The sequence below is a fragment of the Ochlerotatus camptorhynchus genome, unplaced genomic scaffold (genome assembly GCF_037179485.1).
Source record: "Ochlerotatus camptorhynchus isolate MF236.1 unplaced genomic scaffold, CSIRO-AGI_Acam_v1.1 ptg000215l, whole genome shotgun sequence".
NCBI lineage: Eukaryota > Metazoa > Arthropoda > Insecta > Diptera > Culicidae > Ochlerotatus > Ochlerotatus camptorhynchus.
In genome coordinates, this window is record NW_027040705.1 from 505,348 (window position 1) to 528,693 (window position 23,346).

At 38.3% G+C, this 23,346-nt stretch overlaps 2 protein-coding genes across 5 annotated transcripts in view; one reads left to right on the forward strand and one right to left on the reverse strand.

The window, feature by feature from the left end:
* Positions 1 to 23,346, reverse strand: part of LOC135703520 (mucin-2) — a 315,489-nt gene that overhangs the window by 142,272 nt on the left and 149,871 nt on the right. The window lies entirely within an intron of this gene.
* LOC135703546 (uncharacterized) lies at positions 5,055 to 18,245 on the forward strand. The gene is made up of 3 exons (XM_065224789.1): positions 5,055 to 6,326; positions 7,020 to 7,215; positions 18,154 to 18,245. The coding sequence occupies exons 1-3, from the start codon at positions 5,055 to 5,057 to the stop codon at positions 18,243 to 18,245; spliced, it is 1,560 nt and encodes a 519-aa protein (XP_065080861.1).

A 23,346-nucleotide genomic window follows, 5' to 3' on the forward strand; every position in this document is an offset into this window, starting at 1 on the left:
TAGCAACGCATTCATTACGCCATTTCCTTTAAGTACTTGGAACCAGTGCTGTTAATTTTCATATCATTGGATTGAAGATGAACCAATACAACCATTGAATCAATTCTGTGAAAACGAATTCTCACATGACCAAAATTTTAAGAGCCCTTTTCTCTTTCGAACCTCAGCATCACTGTCAATTGAGTCACTCACTATCATTTGATATACGACAGTGAAGTATGGAAGAAACCCAGCAAAATGGTCCCGAACAGACAAGTCGAAATATAAAGTCGATGTCGGTTGGTGTCGGGTTGGCTTAGCTTTTTCGCCGGAATGTCGACCAGAGCTCCGTTTATGTGTAGGTCAGTGCGCAAAACAGTCTGATTCATATGAATAAGAACTGTCATCTGCCTCATCATTCACTGCCTCGTGAAAGTCTGAATGATTGAGAAGTAAACAAGTCACTGACAGTAGAGCACTCAGTCAGTAGCTCAGTCAGCACGTTTATTCTTCCGTGATGGTACCCAATCCTTGTTTTGAATGACTGAGCGTTCATTTTATATGGAAAAATGCCTCAATTTCATGCTGTGTGAGTTAAGGCAAGCGGTGTGCGTCGCCTGTTCGTGAGAGACTGAATGTTTTTGTTTGCTCCTTCATTGCCTCGTCCTTTACCGTTTGGTACAAACGGTCTAGACAGAGCAATGAATTGAATAGTACAGTGTTTTCAAACTCAGCTTAAACAGTCAATAGGGTAACTGATGATGGTTGGACCTATTTAGACCGGTTTCACACGACGTCAACATTCATGTCGTATTTTTTTTTATGAATTCAACATATAATTATGAAAAATGCCTGATTAGGTGAAAAATCTACCTTTCTTGTTTCTAATAATAACATAAAAAGTTAAATATTATGAACAAATGATTATATAATACGTTTTTATTCAGCAAATAATTATGATGTTGGTTGGACCTACACTGATCTTGGTTGGACCTAAAAAGTGATGATGGTTGGACCTATTTTTGCAAATGCTAGTTTAGCCCATATTTGTTCAAAAACTTTGTTTAGAGGTTATTGGCATCATAAAAAAACCCTTTTTATACAGTTTTTATGAATTTGCTATTTAGAAAAAAAATCAAGAAATTTGCGCCCAACTAGTGACGCAAGGTCTTTAGCAGCTTCCAAGATCTTTTTGGTCGTCTTGGGACTGTCAGAAGCAGCGCACATACAAACCCAATCCGCTAGCTGGTTCTCCAAATCAACACTCAACACTATTTCCCTTTCATATTTCTTGCCGTGGCTTCCCTTGATTTTTGCGTGAAGTGTCGTTTTCGGAATATTGTACCTTTTCTGTTCCTGATACGCGGTAAGTGATTTTAAAAAAGTTCACTTTTCACGCATGAGCTATTCATCATGGCTCATTTTCTCGGAAATCATTGACCCGATTTGGAAAATTTTTAACGTCAAACTATAGGTATTGTGATCTTATTGAAAGCTGTCGAATTATTTTGGAACCGGTCAATTGGTTCCGGAGATATGGCCGGAACAAGTTCCAGGGTATATGGAACATAGACCTAATTTTGACATGGAAGGAATAAAACCTATCATGCGACACTTCACATTGCTTCCAAATTCGATAACAAGATCAATAACAAAATTGAGTGCCTTGGACCACATTGGCCACTTCCGGGCATGTTCTGGGTGCCCCGGGGAATGTAGAGGCTTAAAATGACAGAATATCAGAACTTCATTCCGGTTTTATAGTTCTTTTTCTCCTAGGAGTTTTTTATTCGGAAATAAATTTCAGTTAGCAATTTTTAGTTTGTTAACATTTTATTTCAAGTTAACTCACACACAGAAGGTGTATGAGAAGTAATTAAAGTAAATTCATATTAACAGATTCTTTCGGCGCTTTCGTGGTAGTTCGGAAATCGGTGGTTATCCTTTCAGCTATCCGGACGATGGAATTCCTCCTTTAAATTTACGCCCAACTAGTGACGCAAGGTCTTTAGCAGCTTCCAAGATCTTTTTGGTCGTCTTGGGACTGTCAGAAGCAGCGCACATACAAACCCAATCCGCTAGCTGGTTCTCCAAATCAACACTCAACACTATTTCCCTTCCATATTTCTTGCCGTGGCTTCCCTTGATTTTTGCGTGAAGTGTCGTTTTCGGAATATTGTACCTTTTCTGTTCCTGATACGCGGTAAGTGATTTATTTCTTACTAAAAGAACAGCCTCTTGAAGATTTTCGACCGTATAACTCTTTTCTTTAGCCATTTTTATCAATCGAAGAAACTAATCACTCGGCCAAAACGAAATCGAATTTCAAATCAGCTGCGCATGAAGGTTGTAAACAAACCGAAGCGCACCTAGCGACCGTCTTAGGAAACACATAGGTCCAACCATCATCATGCGTAGGTCCAACCATGATCATATTTATCTATTCGAATTTCGTTAATAATTAAAACATTTTAGTGAAACCAATGGATAAATGGCGTACTAACGTGTTATTTACACCTTAAAGCAGTATTTTACTGCATGAAAATAAAAATAAATATAAAAAACATTCCTTTTTTGTATGTTTGAAAGTAAGGCATGATGACGAGCTAATGCGTGGAAAGTGAACTGTTTTAAAAACACATTGAAACTCAATTGTTTTGAAGTTTTTTCTATAAAACCCCCATGCAAATTGAAGAAAAAGAGTTTTTTTTATGATAGTAAAGTGATCTTTGAAAAAAAAAATTAGCGAAGATTGACTAAACTAGCGATTGAAAAAATAGGTCCAACCATCATCAGTTTTTGGATAGGTCCAACCAGAATCAATTACCCTAATTTTACGCTCTGGTGTAGGTTACACTCAATTGAATGATATCAAGCGTTTCTCAAATGAGAATGATCCATGTCTTCGTCAAATGACTAAGCAACTGATATCACCCATTCGAATGAGGTCCCCTTTGATGGCGGATAGCTGCTTTTCTCATTTTCATCAAAAATGTTCAATTGATTTTGAGAATTTACAGCACTGCTTGGAACATCCCTAAAAATAATGAAATTACTCAAAAGTTTCATCTGATGTTCTTGGATTTCCCAGATCCCGGAACTGAAAAGACCAACCAGCCTAAGGCTGACAGTTTTGCTAATAAAGAAACTAATAATATCGGAACTTTGCTGAAGATGTCGGAAATTTTCCTGAAATTCATTGTCTGCAATTTATCGAAACTAATCTTTACAAATCTATAAATTTTCCCAAAACTAGACTCCTTACTTTAGTTGTTTTAGTAACGTTAAAATGGCCCTTATATTTAAAAAAAAAATGCAATTATGAACGACAAAGTCAAGTACAACTGCAATCAAAATACAGGTCTAAAACTAATCTTGGAATGATTAAATAAGCCATTGTTCAGAATCATCAAAATATTTATGGCAGTTTATGGGAAGATGAATTCTGCGAAGAGATTTATTTAAGTATAAGAAAATGTAAATGCTTTCTATCAATTTGTTTGAAAATGTCAGCAACTTTTCATTGAATTTAAATAGAAGCCATTTTTAAATAAAAAAAAGAAAATTTATATTTCAAATATAGCTCATCCACAGACATAACTCTTAGAAGAAAATTCTTCAAAAATATCGTCCAGCGTATTTTGCATGCGCACTAGCACCATCTATCATCCACATTCCCAAGCAATGTTTTGCAACCGGAGCATCCCGCGTGCATGCAATTTTTTCACTAGTTGTTTTTCTCTCGTTCTGTCAACGCGTCAGCTGTGTTGAATAAAAACTAAACAGATGGAAGTCAGTGATGTCGGTTCTACGAAATTTTCCAAACATCTATAGAATTGATTGAATTCTGCAGTAATACGATCCGTAGGAAAAATTCTCAGAAAAAAGACTTTTTTTTAGGGATTTGTTTTGTTTGCTTAGTGTGCTTTTTTATTTTGCTGGAAAAAAGTTTTTAAACAAGGTAATGCATCAATTATTAGTGCCCTTTCTACCACCGCTCATCACTTCAATGTGTACACAGAAAAAAATATGTATCAATCAATGATATTCATGGTGAAGTATTGAACATCAATAACTGGTAAAAATTGATAGAATATTACAGTCATCAACATGATTTGTTCTCGAATTCTGTGTACATCTAACAACGTAATATTAGGAACGGAATAACTAATGTGCAGCAGTTTTGATGTAATATTCAACAACTTTTTTTTCTGTATTCGTCAGATGTGGTATGTGTCTCCAGTGGGACCACTTGACCACTTATCATTTTCAAGAGCTGACATGTACTAACTAGACGTGAAAAAGAACTGGCATCACTGATAAGTTCAAAATGTGGAGGCTTGCTCAATGCTTCAGTGGCGCCACCATGACAAACGCAAGCACATTATGTCTGTTTGTCTGTGGCTCGACTTTGATTATCAGAATCAAGATTTAAAATTCAGATAAATTTTACATAATCTTAGGAAAACTTATGATCAAGCTTGAACACCTACGACCGATCTAAGGACAGGCTGAAAGTATCTTTAATAAATAAATCTAATCTAATCCAAGGACAGCAGAACTGCACGCAAATCATAGTCAACAGTATGTGACAGGAAATATTTCTCCCAATTTCGAAATGATCCCGATCGTTGACTGCACTATTGTAATAAAGTGCCGTTATATGCCCTCTCTTCCATATCTGAGCTAAATTCACAACACTTTACTTTGCTGGTGTGACTGTCCCTCTTGTCTTGCCCAACAAACTTCGTCCACAGCGCGCGCCAACAACAATCCAGCGTAGAAACAAACAAAACGCAGTGAAATGGAACCAGAATGTGCTCTCTCCGCGTATTGATTTGCTGTAAAACAGGTTCCCCGTCTAGCGGACCACTTTCTATCCCTAATTTGTTTAACAGGTCATCTGGCGACGAGAGGGGATTGATGGATCATCTTACCGATTTCTTCTTTTCCTCCCTTTGTCACCTCGTTCTACAGCACATTCGTTCGTTCGCTGATTTCCGAACAATCCGAACACCTAGTCGCAATCATACCGATCACGGGATAAGTCACTATTACAGAGTTCTCCGTTCGAGATGGCACGTCTCATAGTTTTATCTTTACTGCTAAGTGCTTGTGTGACTGTGCGGGCCGATCTAGGATTAAGCCTAACTATTCCAGGACTTGCGAGTGGTGTTTCCGAAGCAATCAATCAGGGAGTGATCAATCTCGTCAAAGCGAATGGTACGCTACTTCGAATGAATCCCGACATGGATAGATCCGGTGCACTTCCGGATCTGATTCAGGTGGTCAACTACGTTACCAGCCCGCTGAACAAACTGTTGGGAGCAACGATGGCTGGCAGCACGAGTAAAAATTCCAACAGTCAGGAGTTTTTTGCAGCCCTGTCCAGTCATACCGCTGATACAAAAGTAGCAATTGCAAATGCTCTGATTGCAGCGGATAAATTGCAGGGAACTGTGAGACCAGCGCAATACGACGAAATTCGAGGAAACGTATCGCTCATTGAATCGAACCTTCCACAACTGCAGGAAACATTCACCGTTTTGAGTACCACGGTTGCAGTGGTAAAAAGTTCAAAAGAACCGGTTACATCGGAGAATGTGACGATTTTCTTCACAAGACCTATCATTGACGGATTGATCTACCCGTTGCAAAACATCACCCGAGGTGTCAACGGCTTGGCAACCGTTGTATTAGCAGTCGTGAAGGACAAAATGACTTCTATGAATGCCATCGCTTCCATCAATGGAACAATAAACAGTGGATCGAGAAGTCTTGCAATGGTAACTATGAATTTCAACAGGTCAGTTAACGAAGCGGGAAACTTTGTCGTCAATAATGCAAATGGTCTCTACGGAAGTATCAACCAAATGTACTCGAGTATAGTGAACCGACCGCAGAACTTCAACGGGGGCGATATCAGCAAAGTATCCAGATACCTCTCGGAAGTGAAGACCAACGTTGACCGGTTCAGCAAGGATATGGGTGATACGTTTGGCTATCTGCGGGATAATGTAACCAGCATATTGAACAGCCAGGTTGATAAGATGTCCCAAATTCTTCTGGCAACGGCAACGAACATTTCGAACATTGGTTATACCAGCAACAGTGAAAATGCCGACCGCTGTGTTACGAAGTACACGAACCAACTGACCCAGAATCCGGTTCAGGTAAACCGGCTGACCGCGTGTCTACAACCGGAGATCAACGGATTCAACGGATTCACTGGAATTTACCAGCTCTATCGAATGCTGATGGATCAAACAAAAACGTTGGGTGGATCCGTTTCGTCAAATGTTCTGGGGCGACAGTGTACTCAGGGAATGAGCGATTGTGTGGTCACGGTGAGTAGAAGGTTTTGGGTACTTACTTTGCCGATGGGTTAGAAGTTCGTGAGTTCATTACCTGGAAAGGAAGGAAGGGACAATTGTCAGTTGAATGTGATTTCTTCAGGGAAAATACAGCTTAAAGGGTAAAATGCGTTTTATTTAGAAGAAATATCTTGTAACATTTTTTAGTTTTTCTGGTGATAAATTTTCGGGTTCGTTAAGATACATATTAGATAAAGGATTTTGACTGTATTTACTTTTTTATATAGAAAATAGTATATTGGGAATGCTGAAAACACCCGAAAAAACACAACCTGAAAATTCCAGATGAAGTTTAATAAGCTGGAAAATTCGGATATAGGATAAATTCACAGACTGTAGTGATTAACAAGCCTTAGGCTAAAAATCACTGTAATAAAGTTAAAAAAAAATGTTTTTGTTTTTTTCCGTTGGGGAATTTCTAATCTTCCAGGGCATTTCCAAATCATTAGCAAGCCAATTTACGTGTTCAGAAAATTTCTAGTGCAACTCCACAGAACATGTATCGAGATCTGCATAGCATTTTGAGTTAAAATTTCATAAGACTTTCCGGGTGCATTGAGATGACTGATGGATAATGTCCATATAGTAAGGGAACTTCCTCAGAATACATATTGACCCATTATGCGTCTAGAAGACTATCCTGATATTGACATTCTTTCGTTCCAGTACTTTGACTACTTGCACAGCCTCTCCCAGCAGGTCGACGATAAACTGAACATCAACGTCCAGGTCGTGGCTCGCGAAACGATGACTATACAGAATCGAATCAGTGCATGTATAATGGCGATCACTGCCGACATAGTGGACAATGCCCGTATGGTTCAGGTCAAATCCGACAACTGTTTGTCTACTGGAACGAGAGGTAATTACTAGACGGTCTTTTTGAGTTGAACAAGAAATAAAATTATTCCAACGTCGGTATAAGCGACCCAAAAATAACTTCAGCAGTTTTATGCTCTCCGTATATCCGAAACACTTTGTTATGCTAAAAATAAAATAGGTACGGATTCTGATTTCCGTTGGAAACTCTTCTCAAGATTCACAATCTGATATTCACTTCTGAAACTATAAACTAGTCAAGGTCGGGTAGCCACCTCGCTTCCTCCTTGCCTACCCTTGCTTGCAAAAAAGTGCTTATTTGATTCGTACTGCCATTCAAATAGCCCTCACTAAATTTCAACTTCTACTCAAATTTCCCTGCTAACGAACTCTATCAATTCTGTCCTTTTCATAACATGCTCATACATCTCGCCTTAAGTCTCATGTTGATATTACCTAAGTAACATTTTCTGTTTTATGAAGTACTAAAGGGTGATACGGTCAAAATTTGGTCAATATCAACTTGACGTATTTCTTTCAATTTTGTATTTAAAAAACCTGAACACCCCTCATTTTGAAGGTGTGTGTGTGTAGAATGTTGCTCCTATTTTGATTTTGGAATTCACTCTTCAGTTGTCAAAATGCCGTCCAAGCAAGAAGAGCAGCGTATCAAAATTTTGCTCGCGCATCGCGAAAATCCGAGCTACTCGCACGCAAAGTTGGCAAAATCGCTAAAAGTTGCCAAATCAACCGTTACAAATGTAATTAAAGTGTTTGGGGAACGTTTGTCGACAGCCAGGAAGTCTGGATCGGGGGGAAATCGAAAACCGGAAGCCGCTGAGACGACAAAGAGAGTTGCCGGTAGTTTCAAGCGAAACCCTAACCTCTCTCTCCGAGATGCCGCAAATAAGCTGGGTGTATCGTCTACAACCGTGCATCGAGCCAAAAAACGAGCCGGACTATCGACTTACAAGAAGGTAGTGACTCCAAATCGCGATGATAAACAAAATACGACGGCCAAAGCGCGATCCCGGAGGCTGTACACGACGATGCTGACGAAGTTTGACTGCGTGGTAATGGACGACGAAACCTACGTCAAAGCCGACTACAAGCAGCTTCCGGGACAGGAGTTTTATACGGCAAAAGGAAGGGGAAAGGTAGCAAATGTTTTCAAGCACATGAAACTGTCAAAGTTCGCAAAGAAATATCTGGTTTGGCAAGCCATCTGTACCTGTGGCTTGAAAAGCAGCATTTTCATAGCTTCCGGGACTGTCAACCAAGAAATTTACGTGGAAGAGTGTTTGAATAAACGTCTGCTGCCTTTCCTGAAGAAACACGGTTGTTCCGTACTGTTTTGGCCGGATTTGGCATCTTGCCATTACGGTAAAAAGACCATGGAATGGTACGCCGCCAACAACGTGCAGGTGGTTCCCTAGGACAAGAACCCTCCCAACACGCCAGAGCTCCGCCCAATTGAGAAATACTGGGCTATTGTCAAGCGGAACCTAAAGAAGACCAAAAAAACTGCTAAGGGCGAGCAGCAGTTCAAGGCAAACTGGCTTTCTGCGGCGAAGAAGGTGGACAAGGTGGCTGTACAAAATCTGATGGCAGGGGTCAAGCGTAAGGCCCGGCAATTCGGATTTGGAAAAGCGGAAGCCTAACTGAATATTTTTCCTGAATTTTATACTAATTGAACTTGAAAAAGAAATTTAATTTGATTTTTTAAATAAACGGTTTCACCGATTTACACGCGTTTTCCCTTGACCAAATTTTGACCGTATCACCCTTTACAAGGCTACTTTAAAACAACATTTATAAAACCCTGGTCCAGACAATTTTGCCTTGATTACATCCACCAAACCTTCATTAAGATTAGAATCTATCTAGATGGCCCACACTGGAGAAGGATTTGAAGGGCAAATTTTCGAGGCACTTCAAAATTGATTTGCTGCAAAAAGGTTATATTTACGACGAAAACATTGAGAACCATTTGAAATCCTGATTAAAACTACAATAAAAGACATTTGGCATCAACACACTAAAAATTATGTATCAATCAAGATGAAAAGGGATACATAAATGTCATCCGATCTTGCCAAATTAATTATTCTAAAATGAATCGGTCACAAATCCTCATAACTTTCCCCATCATTAAAGTGAATGAATTACCAAATCAATCAGATTTCACATTGTGGTTTATTTTTAGGTAACAAATTCAATCTAATGTGAAATGTGCTTCGGAAGATCGAAAAAAATAAGTCCGATTGAGGACTTTTACTACTACTGTTGATTTTACTATTTTTTTTTTATTTCAGAAACAATTTATATTAATCATTGCGCCCAGCTGAGATAATTTTATGATTTTCGTAATCTATATTACTGCTCATTGATGGATTGATGAGAACAAATTTATTTTCAAGGAAAAATATCTTGAAAACGGTAGGTCGTAAAAATCAAATGGAGTAATTACAATATGGCGGTACATTAATTTTCTATAACACATTTGAGAAAAGCTGTTTTGCTTTCATGAAATCGCTAACGAATGCAAATCGTTTAAATCCGGCTTTTATGACGATAATTTTTAGACTAAATTGATTTTATCTAACGCCATTTTGCTTGATACTATTCTATTTAGTTTTATGACGGCATTAAAGGTGGCAAAGTTGCCTGGAAAAGTTAAACTTCACAATTTCAGTGTCAAAATTTCAAAGGGGCGTAATTGCTTTTGTAAACAATGGCTTTAGCCGTCAATTTCTCGCGAATGAAATCTCACCCCTGAAAAATTACAAAGCTAGCTGGTAGAGGAAACATTCCTCTACCTGTTGGTGTCATTATTTTTCATGAGTGAGCATTTATTCGCGAGAAATCGATGGAAAATATTAGAAATACCGCCAAAGCGTTTTCAAAACATCCTTAAGTCATTTTCAACAAATGGTCTTTGGACAACCATAATGATATATGCTTAGGTTAACAGAAATAATGATTTCCCGATACATAAATAAGGTGGTATAAAAAAAGTGGAAGGGTCTGTGCCTAGGGGCACGAACGGAAGCTTGACGTAGGACCGCTAGTGGACGGAATAAATGTGAACATTTAGTTCTTTTAATTGATCAATCATCAATTATCTTAACTCTTTCCGTTTTTTATTTGTAAACGTATCAAATTTGTAGTATTTATTTCAAAGAGAAAGTTGATGAAAAGAATCCAAGGGACTGTCAACTTGAGTATTTTCGATTCATGTACCGGGCTTTAAAAGGTGTATTTTGAATTTTTTGTTATTTATGATTTTTAAAGTTTTGTGCATTTTGGTATTAAAGTGTATTCAATTCACTCCTCACAGGATTTCCTGCCGAATTATATGAATGGGGCGGGGCGGAAAGTATCGTTTGTGCAGAATATGTAAAAAAGGAGGGACTTCGAGAGATTGAATTCGTGAGAGCTAATTTTCTCACAAATTTGATTTTATTGGCTTTCTGGGGACTTGGGGACCCAAAGCGAATTATTCCCACTTCTCTCAAATTCTATTGGATTTTTTAACACTTCCTACCAGCGTGTTCTGGAAAATGGTCGGACGACGATTAATCGCACCAATACATTCGGGCCTACAATTCCATACCTTATATAGAGACCAGGTTGAGCCTTGATAGCTAGCTGCTTGCGGGAACTGATGACCTTGACAAATGTCCACATAATACTCTTAACAAATTTATGGTGGTCCAGAAAAGGACCGTTTTGTAGTGATGGTTGAATAATGCTGAGCTGAGCACGACGAGCTACTGATTCCGATTCTAGCCTACCAGTGGGACTTCTTCCTCCTTCTCTATGGTTGCTCATATGAGCTATGCAGCTCGCTGCTGGCAGGCAGCCTTTCGTTGTTGTTGTTGTTATTGTTGAAAGCACTCCTGCTGCTGCTACTGCTGAACTGGACACCACCACTTACGGTGATTGAATGAGCACCGTTCAGTGGTACCACATCGAATTCGATTTTAAGTCTGTGTTAGGGAATGCGCTGTTTTCAGACATTCGGTGATAATTTTGATCACCATTGCAACAGTTGGACATTTGATATTTTTCAATAGTGACTTATTGAAAATTAACTAAGTGTTCATTTTAGCAGATTGGTAGATAAATTTCCAATCGTTTGGCTTGTTTAGAATTAAAATCTATCTGCTATTGGTCGAAACCTGACCTCTTTTCGTAATGTAATAATGTAATTTTCGTAATAATCTAGCCCTGATGTAGGGGAAATGTATGTGATGTCGGCCTAAGTGTCCCTAATTTGGGCCCATACATAAATTCAGCAATCGACTAAATTTTCAATAGCAACCAAAAATATCCATTCGTACCGTCCCAATGACACGTTCATCTAGATACAATTGATAAATAGCAGATTTTTAGAGATGGGTCCAATCTTAGATCCATAGGCCAACATTAGAGCCATTTCTCCTATGTGTGGGTAGAGGGAAAAATGTAAACTTTGCGGAAAACGATGTCTTAACACTCGAAAGAAATTTTGTGAAATATGAAGTAAAACAAATCCTAGCTAGTTCTGCATCATGATTTTGTTTGATTTTATTTATTTGTAAAGTCGCCGGGAAATACCAGCTGGCGATTTTTTTTTTATGATATCAGGCAAAAACTCACAAACAGGCTGCTTTTTCGTATACCATGAAAAATAGTTACTATAATAGTAAATAGTTAAAAATAATAGTGAAGTGTGATAATTCAATAATCAATGAATTATCTCAACATTAAGTGGCAAACAATTCATAAATTTTGCTACCATACAAAAAATTCTATAATCCACATTAAATTTCATATGTAAGCGCCGATTGAAACAATCTTTTCGACGTTACTACAAGGGTGATGATTAAACGAAAGAAACGAATCGTGCGGAATGAAAGCCGAGGAAAAACTAATTGCACCAATATATCCAGGCCTATAATTCCACACCTTCTATAGACAGGTTGAGCCTTGATAGCTAGCTGCTTGCGAGAACTGATTACCTTGACCAATGTCCAAATAATACTCTTTAACAAATTTTTGGTGGCCCTGAAATGGACCGTTTTGTAGTGACGGTTGAGTAATTCTGACACGGATGAGGCTGTCGAGCTGTATGTCGTTTGAAGCGAGGGTGACACGCTTGGCATAGATGACCGACCCGCAGCGACTCACGAAGAGCTACTGATTCCGATCCATAGCATAGCGGTGCAGCTTCTTCCTCCTTTGATGGTTGCTTATGTGGGCTCTGCAGCTCGCTGCTTGCAGGCAGCCTTTCTTTGTTACTGGAGAATAATTTTCAACGCCACATGCCGAAAGTACTGCTACTGCTGCTACTAATTTCGATGACCGAACACCACCACACAGTGGTGTGGTCGTTGGGAGCGTGTGGTTCTGAATATGGCGATGAGTGTGCAAAATATTACGCAATTCCATCCTCCCTATTCGCACGCGCCCGAGGATTGGAGGCGAATGCCACTTCGACTTGTTTCGTCTACTTACTACTCTCTGACGACTGTGCTGGGGAAGCAGCATATGCATGTAGGTAATTGGTGGATTTGTTAGTTAATTCGACGCTTTTGGATAATGCTGGACATTTACAGTTTTTCAATAGCTTCTTGTTGAAAATCAACATTTGGAAGCATTGTTATCGATGCGAAGTCATATTTCTGATCGATTGGTGATAAAATTATTGAAATTGGACCAGGGGCAGCTGAGTTATTAACGTTCAAAATCTTTCTTAATTTGTTACATGTTCCATTTTCGGTTTTCACAAAGTGTACCCCCATATAGAAATCAAAGACGTAGTCCTACGTCAAAACGTGACGTGTTAGGACATAAGTATATTCTAGATTTTTAGCCTTAGAAAACAAATCTAGTCTTTCGCATAGTGATATCGTTTGAAATTTAATCGAAATCTGTGCTATTAGCATTTAAGTGCATAACTTTGTATATTGTTTGCCAAATATGAGCTTTTACCTAGAAGTCCAGACATTTTCTAACACAAAATCTTCCTGAACGAAACTGAGAATAGCCGACGCCGGTGGTGTAGTGGTAAGCGTGACTGCTTTCTAATACCCCAATGGGTCTGGGTTCAATCCCAGCCGAGGTCGGTGGGATTTTCCTGAGGTATAAAAATCTCTGGTCACGTCTTCCTTCCGAAGGGAAGTAAAGCCGTTGGTCCCGGCCCATGTGTGTTGAATGGGTGCGATATCCTACGCAGGTGTAGAAGCTGCCTTCCCACACATTCTATTGCCGTCAATGGATGGCAATCGATGTTCGTCGGTGATTGGCACGAGATTGCGGTACAGAGACCGACGTTAAATAAAGAAAAAAAAAGAAACTGGGAATCGAAGCCAACGAATCTTTTACATCCTCATTGGTTTCATTTGAAATTCCTTCATCCGAGAAAACTTTGAACTTACCAGCGAAGCCCTGGGATCATAATATACCTTATCCCATCAGTGTGCAAACTGTCCCATCTTGTTAAACTGCTTAACCACATCCATCAAAAGTAAGGACCATAAATTTCTCCGTCAACGCCCATTTTCAACTAAACGCACCCTCGGCCAAATGATGACCATTATCCTTATTTGCATGCCACTCATGTGCTCTCACTGCTGCTGTCTACTGCTTGCACCAATAAGGGGTTATTTATGGACCATTTACGATAATCGATGGATCCAGTTCGATAGCAACATGCCACCGAGCTCTGGCTATGGCTACTGCACCCGTACCGGTCTCACTCAACGGCGGCTACGGTCACTAGAGCCCAACTATTTATTTCTAAGCCAACGAGCCTCGAAATGTATGCTAATCGAAACTGAAAGTTTGTGCAAACAGACGCACCACGATCACTGTCACGAATCCGTTGGCTGAGTCATGATCAATCGCCACCACCGTTGCACCCTTGGTCGATCCCTCTATGCTTAATCGCATTTCCGTTTTAGCGCACCTAACCGAAGCGAGGGACTGAACCGAGTTTAAAGCGCAATGCTGGCAAATTAGCAACAAGTTATTAATTATGAAACTGTCCCTTGAGTGAGTTCCTAGCTGTCAACGACAGTGACAGATGAGTGTGTGTTTTTCGTCTGCGACTGTCGACTGCGGTGGGAGAGAAAATCAAATGCCATCGTCTGACGGAAGGTTCCGCAGCGTGAGGCGAGTGATGTAAGGGCGGTCAAGTTGAAAATGAAAGTGCTCGTCTGTCAGTCTGTTATAATTGCAAAGATGGTTGTAGATACGTATTAAACAATTGTAACGTAAAAATATTATTGAATTAATGATCCGTCAAACTAACATTTTCTGAAATTGGGTGGTTATTTACCACTGGAAAGTTTAACGATCTGTACAAATAATGCTTGACGATAAGACACTGCAGTTTGTTTTTGATAATCGTAACCTTATTTTCAAGACCTGCTTGTTGGATTAAACGAATTCTGTTTTATGCAATATGTCATTGTTATAACTTATATAACTTAAAGTACAATAAATTACAATCTACTCAAGAAAAAATCATTTTCAGTCTGCAGCCGAGCATCGTTGAAAGCGATAGCTAAGATCTACTATTTTATGAATACTTAAACCATGACCTAATGCGGTATTATGACAGGTGATTGGTGTTAATGTTCCCATTGTTCTGAACCTTCTTTATACGTGGGATTTTCCGGAGCAAGCTCCCATTCACAACTGCGTCGTGATAGTTGCTTTGACATTTCCCTAATGTTAAAATTTCAAACACCATAATGTTATCGATTCCGATCGAAAATTTAAACTATCTTTGGAATTCCACTTAATTGTCCTGTCTGCAACCTACTTCCTCATGCGGCTAGATTAAATCGAACAATTCCCGGTAAGTATAGATGTGTATGCTAAACAAGCATTCGAATACCCAAACCGGCACGGCTGCTGTCTAGCTAGTGGTAAAACACAAACAAAAAGCAAGTCAAAGTGAAATGTTTGCATAAATATCGTTATTATCTCTATTACGACTGCCGACGCATGCAACGGACAACGGACGTGAAGGGAGTATAAGTCATATTGTTTGCAAAAAATAAAACTTGTGCGTTTTGGTGCAGCCATGCGTTGTACCACCAAACGGCATCACTGACGGATAACTACCCACTTATGATAGTTGCGCAATTTCCCTATGCTCAAATATACTCGACAACGAGGCAGCCACCAACCGGTTTAGTTCATCCATTCCAAGAAGCTAGTCGATTGTGAAGGAAATTTGGATTTGCATGTGGATTGTTTTGGGAGAAATTAAGTACATTATTGGTGCTGAAAACTCCTTCACTTGAGGTTATTTCACGATTATAGGAAGAATTATTTGCCTGATTAAGGTATAGTAAATAATTTATTGAGACAAAAGGGCGTTAGCCGGCGCCGGTGGTGTAGTGGTAAGCGTGACTGCTTTCTCACCCCAATGCGTCTGGGTTCAATCCCAGCCGAGGTCGGTGGGATTTTTCTGAGGCATAAAAATCTCTGGTCACGTCTTCCTTCGGAAGGGAAGTAAAGCCGTTGGTCCCGGCCCATATGTGTGTTTGAATGGGTGCGATATCCTACGCAGGTGTGGAAGCTGCCTTCCTGCACATTCGATTGCCGTCAATGGATGTCAATCGATGTCCGTTGGTGATTGGCACTAGATTGCGGAACAGAGACCGACGTTAAATAAAGGAAAGAAGAAGAAAAGGGCGTTATTTATGGAACCTTCCTTAGTTTTTGCTGAAGGCGAGCTCCTTTATTCTTCCTACCGAAGACACACTACTTGTATGCCAATTAACCAGTACAAAATTCCTAGAATCTCAGTTATGAAAATAATAAAAAAAAAAAATCTATACAATTGGTTGGCAATGGCGTCTGAAAAATAAGTTTATAGGGATTGCGGCCGAGACACAACAACATTATTGCCGTAGGACTACGAGATTGTTTTTGATTCTTTAATCAAAATTTGGTTCTAGGAGAACAAATACTGTTATAACAGTTTTTTGACATAATGCCATGAAAAGGTTTTATTTTAGTATTGCACAACAATCCAAGTAACCATAAACAGTAGTATAAACAGTGCTAATAAGCCCTTTGACAGCACTGCTAATGCTAAGAAGCATTAAATCAGAATTGCGAATGCAAAAAGTCTTGATAATATTTTGGCAGGAAAACCACGTGGCCAGTGTTTGAGTGGTTCAGTGAGTTGTATGTCTCAAACTTCTTCACAAACACCAAAACAGTGATTTTTAAGGCGGGCTACCTAGTTCACCACAGACCAACATAAGAGTTTGACAAAGATGATTGTACTTTAACTATATTTTTTTTATATTACTTCTGCGTGAAGTCAACGATTTACATAGTTCTCGATGAACATTTCAAATGGTCCTGTCTGCTTTGATCGATTCTCTTAATCGACTTTCTCTTTTCATAACCACTGCTATGCAAACAGATTTTCCGCTAATTCTACCACATAGTTTGATAAAGGAAGTTCTTATCTAGCGTCCAAAAAGTCAAGTACAACAGGGAAAGGTTTTGCATCTGAGTTATTGACGACAGAGAAAGTCGATGAAGAGAATCGAGCAATGCAGATAGGACCCTTTTAAATGTTTATCTAGAGTTGAAGATGCTAATTTCAAATAACAGACTAGAGTGGAAATTTTTATACGATAGATGAGGAGAGGAAAGTATAGAGTTGATAGTTCCGTTAGAGTACGGCAGTATGAAATTTGTATATAGAGAGTAGAAAGCGAGCAAGGACAACTTTTATGAAGGTACAAATCGGTTTGATCATCTCTCTTTACCAAACTCCCCCGTTGGAGAGGGATGAGGGGTATACCACCCCCCCCCCCCCCGCCCCAGCACCACTTCAAAGATGATTGGGTAAAATATTGTCTGATGCCGTTCAGTCGCAATTTCTTTTACCACTTCATATTTTATCAGGCTCTAGTTCTACGTAATATACGAAGTGTAAAATAATACTCAGTGTTTACTGCAGGGAAGCGAGCATACATTTAAATAGTTCGACCTGCACAACTTCTGGATAATGAAATTAGAGACCTTGCAACTTCTTTCTCACAATGCGTTATTTTCATAACATCTTTCTCAGTGGTGGAGTATAAAAATCACAAACAGTAATGCTGAAAACGGATGGTATTTGGACATAATAAACAATCATAAATCAGTCCGCATCGTGCTCTCTAGCCGTGCGGAATTATTTGCTATTTGCTGAAGGAAGTGTTACTGCTACCTAAAGCATTTTCTTCCTTTTTCAACTCTTTTCAATGAGGAGGATCCTTGTTTAGAATCTACCCGAGTTAATCCTGCTTGAATATCGATTTGGAAAATTCCTTTTCGATCCTTCAGATTCTTATAGTAATCTACTTGGAAGTCGATTTGGATAAACGTTTTAATGCCGCCATGGCACCTAACCGCAAAAGAAAGGGGCAATTTCTTGATCTCCCTTCTGATGAAATTAATTTGAGCAATCAATTTGATTTGCGCACGGATGATGAGAATGATCCATTATCCAGGTAAAATTATGATTACCACTTCCAATTTCCATGCTCATCGCACGGAACTTTTGAACTTCGTGAAATTTAAGTTTTCACTGCAAATTGAATGCCATGTATTGGCTGAAACCTTGGACGGATTCGAACGTCTTCTCAAGTATCTTACTGAGAAGCAGCACCATTTTTTTACTTACGACACCAAAACTGAACGTGTGTTCAAGATTGTCCTGAAAGTCTGCCAAAATCAAAGAACATGCGATCCTGTCATGAAAGTTAACGGGCAGAATTTGCAAAAACAAAATAAAAAGCGATTCTCTGCCCTGAGGAACAAAACTTTTGAACATAATGTTTCTAAACTAGACCCGAGTTCCAAACCTTTTTGGAAACTCACAAAAATTTTAAATAAACCTCAAAAGCCTATTCCAGCGCTTAAAGAAGGTGGTAAAAGTTTGATCACGATTGCCCTTTTCTTTTGCGCTTAGGCGTCATGGCGGCAGAACCAAGCTTCTCCAAATCGAGTTCCAAGCAGATTGCTATAAGAATGCGAAGAATCGAAGAGGAATTTTCCAAGTAGATGGCCAAGCAGGGCTGGTAGCGATCAATGCTGTCAAAAATAGTGATTTTAGGGACCATCTTGAAGAAATAAGTGACCAAATATAGTTGTGAAAAAGTGACTAGAAAATGACCTAAGGGAAGAAAATTAGCAGTTCTGATGGCAAACCAAATAAATGTTTGATGTTTTACACTTATTCAATTAGAATCTCATTAACGCTTAAATATGTATGATAGGAACCTTTAAAGCGAAAGATCAATAGAAAGTTCATAGCTAAACCTGAAAAACCGGAAATTCTCAGGGAATTATATTTCTCCTGAAAATGCCTGGAAGCCTCAGGAAATCTTATCATTAATCAAGAAATTTTAAAATTTTCTTACTAAGGATATTCCAAAGAAAAGAATGCATTTTAAAATAAAAACATTTTATATTCCTAGTTATTTTCATTCCTATATTGAGCTTTATAGCCCCTTTATGGTTCTAGAATATGTATATTTCCAACAAATTTTATAAATTCTGAACAGAATTAAATTCTTTGCACAGTTTTAAGGCTCATATAAGTTTATTATAATTTCTAAGGACCTCATTCCAAGGAAGTTCTGGGAAAAAAATCTATTTGAAAAATATCAAGTGCAATCTGCTTTCATAGTAGTTCTGAGGAATTTAAGATTTCATGTGAAGCCTGAAATGGTATTGAATAGAATTCCAAGAAAACCCGGAATTGAATTTAAAGTAAATTTTAATGTTAATTCATAGGAATTTCTCCTCCTCTGAACTTCAGAGGAAAATTCCAAGGGCATTCTGAGAATAATTACAGGAAGTTTGTGAAAGACAACGAAATCGGAGCACAAGTTTTCGTAATTTTTTGGTTAAAGGGGATGCTAAAAGGAGGATTTCAATTAAATCTGAGAATAACTCCAGAAGATCTTCAAAGAAATCCGAAAAATAAATCCAGGAGAGAATGCCAAACAAATTAAGGGGAATAATCTAAGGAATTTGTGAAGAGAAATGAAAATGAATTATTAGCAGACTTTCAATGTGAGTAGAATTCCAAGGGAAGGAGTGAGATAAAAATGGAAATCTGAAACGAATTAAATGAAAAATATGAGAATCTTTCCAGAATATTTCTTACTGAGAAGGCAATTCTTTCAAAAATTAAAATAAAATTGAATTCGGAGGATAGTTTCAACGAAATTTTGAGGAATATTTCAATGGAATTGCGAGAAATATTCTAATTATATCATATAGAATTTTATTTTTTAGAGATAATTCAGAGAAGCGTTCCAAGTGAATTTCTGAAGTAATTCCATGAAAGTTTCGGAAGAATTCGAGCGTAAGATTAGGAGAACTTCAAGTTAATTTACATGAGAAATCTCCGTTGAATATGTAATGGACTATTCTGAGGTCTTCAGAACAGCTTGTAGTTTGAGAAACTAGCCTGATGCTCGCAATACTTCTCATCAATGTTTTCAACTTCTCTAAACTTTTTCGGACTTTCTAAAGTTTCCACAATTTTTCTAACGATCATGAATCTTCTCTAAAATTTTAACAATTCACTGAGTTTCTTGAAACTTTTTTAAAATTTATGTAATTTTGATGCTGTGGAATATCTCTGCCCTGAGGATATCTATTCTTTCTTGAAGTTTTTTTATAGTGCTTTATTAGCGAGATCAATATCTTTCTTGAAGTTCTTGAAACTTCTCTAAAGTGTTTGCAGTTCTCTTCAAGCTTGTTGTACTACGTTGAATTTAATTAACTGTTCTAAATGTTCAAGCTTCCGTGAACTTTTGGGCTTATGTGAAAACCTCAATAATTTTCTTAACATCTCTAAAGTTCTAATTTAGTGCAACTAATGGAACTGAATTCCCCTTAAATTCGCCTTGTTTTTGGAGCTTTACTAAACTTATTTGAAATGCTCCCGAAATGTCCATATAAGTTCCTGAAGTTATCGGATCTTCCGTTATGTTCCATAGACTTTTATGAAGTTCTCGAAATGTTTCTGGCGATCTCTGTAGGGTTAACTACCCCATTTCCGGCCTATTAAGTACAACCCGCACTCAGTCTTTCTTAATCTAGCGCAGTTTAGCACCAAACGGAATGTTATTATTACTGACGGCTTTCAAATTTATTTACCTTTCCGTACGTACCGTAAGAGTTGATTTTTTTTTTGTTTATTAATTTATTTGATAAGGCTCAACCGAATTAACTTTACAGAGCCGAGGATTCTTGGTCACTATACAATACATTTTAAAACTATAGTCAAAAGGTACAACACAATAAACACTTTATCTTCCGCTATCCAAAAAGCCTCCTCCGTCAGAACTGGAGCCGCTTCCAGCAGTTTCATTGTATGGCAAATTGTTGTACGCCAACGATGGTCAGAGCGCGTCCATTGCAGCAATGGACGCAAAACGTGGTCAACACTCACACACTCATCACAAAACGGTTGCTTTCCAAAGTCGACGACGCATCGACCGAAAGAACTGCTGATGAAGAACAATGAGGAGGACAACACAATGGTTGCTGCCGAGTATACAGACGATCGCGTGGCACACATCGAGAGTGGTCTGCTTTTGTCGACAGCCGAGTGAACACTGCCGTAAGAGTTGATAAAGAGAAACAAATTATTGAGATATTGTCAAAAGTCTAACACTGCTTCTTGACGCCAAACTCGGCCTACGGATTTTAAACTCGGCCTAACGCATTGAAACGCCATTGAAACGCCAATGAATTCACTTCGGCCTATCGGATGAAGATAAAACATGATTCGGTCGGAGCGCTTCTTTTGTTTTTGGGAATAATGGGTGCAAACCTTCATATCTCGCGTTCTCATTGACTTCGTTCGGTAGCTTATTAACTAAAGTATCGTACCAAACGCATAATTGTCTTGTTAACACTGAAAGCATGGATTTATTTGAACTTTTCTGCTCGATAGGCCCAAAATGGGCGATTAGGCCGAAGTAGTTCTCTACCCTACTTCTGTGAAGTTTTCGAAGTTATTCTGAAATTTCAGGAACTTATTTAGCTCCCGCAACGAAATAATTAATATAGTTCTACGATTTTCACTGAAGTTCTCAATATTTGTCTGAAGTTCAAATTAACGAAACTAATTCATAACTTCTTCAGCAGTCTAGAGTTCCTGATGTTTTTAAAACTGTCCAAATATTTCTCAATTTCCTTAAAATTCTCTATACTGCCTTGAATATCTTAGTATTTTTTTAAAAGAATCCACCATTGTATTGGAATTGATTTAGTTGCCTTTAAGTTCTACAATTTGCCTTAAGTTTATAAACGCTCACTGAACTAGTTTTCCCTGGAAAGTCCAGCCCTGAAGTTTTCTATACTTACCTTAATTTCTCTAAATTGATCAAATGTTCCGATAATTTTTCTGATACATATTTATAATTCCCTGAATCTTCTAAAGTTTTCAGATCAATCATATAATTCTCGGAACATCCCATAATTCCAAGGAACTCCTTGTAAGTCACTGCAAATTTCCTTAGGTTAATGGGATTTTTCAGATGTTATCTCATCGTCCTCGAAATACTCGGAACTTCACTGAAATAATGCAACAATCTAAAAATAGATAAATTTTTTTGGAAGTTCTCTGGAATTTCTTGAAAATATCGGTGCTTGCAAAAAGTTATCTTTTTTTTTTTATTTAAATAAAAGGAACTTCATTGATGTTCTCTAATCGACTTAATTCAACTTTCGAATTTTTTTAGATCTTGTAATTTCCATGATATAACACCCTTGAAATACTCTCCCATTTTCGGGATGTTCATATATTTTTTATTGCGTTCCAGAAATTTTCTCTGAGCAAACCGAAGTTTCCGGAAATTCCCGGAAATTTTCTTGAAACTTCTCTAAGGTTTCTGCAATTCCCTTGAATGTTTTTAATTGCCCTTTAATTCTATGATCTGTCTTGATATTCTTGGAGTTTCACTAAAGCTCTCAATTCTAATGAAGATCTCGGTTCTGCTTTAAAATAAATGGAATTTTCGTGAATACCTGAATACATCCCTGGAATTCTCTGGATTTTTGTGAAGTTCCTGAAATATTTCTGAAGTTTTCATAAATTTTCTGAAGGTCTCTCGGAACATCTTAAGAGTTCTTGATTTCATTTCGGCACATCATGGAACTATCCTGAATTTGTCTAAACTAACGCTTAGAGATTATAAAACCAATCCAATGGTCTGAGCTAAAGCTTCCAAGACTTCGCCTTAAGATCGCTGGAATTCTCGAAAGATCTCTAGATCTAGCTTTTCTAAGATAAATAGAACTTCTTAAAAGTTTTCACAATTTTCCTAGACATTAAAAATGTTGTGATCTTAGACTTACTAAAAAGAAGTAAAGCTGTTTCTTTTTAACTGATTGCCATTTCATAAACACGTTTGCGTTAATTGTTGTTGTTGTTGTTGTTGTTGTTGTTTTACAAAAAAAAACATATTTTTAACGCATTTCATATATAGCTTTCTTACTATAAAAATTATCCGCCAAAGTTATGGAAAAACCTGGAAAACCCAGGGAACTGAGTGGACACATGGAAGTACCCTGTTAATACCTGCCTGCGCTCAAGAAAAACGATTAAACGTCAAAAAACTCTACCGTATGCGTGATAATGTTTGCATCCTTGGTACAAATAAGGTTCCCGTTTCACCTGTGCATACAATGCTTTAGTTTTCTTTGCATGCACGTAACCTATAGCTCATACCGTAGTAGGCTGTGTATTAAAAAAAATGATTTACTTAGTTTAACAGTTGCACCATGACAAAGTGACAGCGTGTTCGTGATTTGTCCCACGCGCAAATGTCGCAAAAAGACATTTCAAACGCCGTGGGAGTGTCCTGGTGGACCGTCAAAAGGGTTTTAGACCGAGAAAAGAAAGGACAACTATCCGAGAAGATGGCCACAGGTCGTTCGAGGTCAGCTCGGGTTCCGAGGGTTATCGCTGCTATCAAAAGGAAGATTCGGGTGAATGCAGTGCGTTCAATAAGGAAAATAGCAAAGGAACACGGGATTAGTGACTTTACGGCACGGATGATCGTAAAGGAAGATTGCGGGTCAAAGTCGAGGGCACGGAAAAAAAACTCACATGATCAGCATGAACAGCATCCGGGAG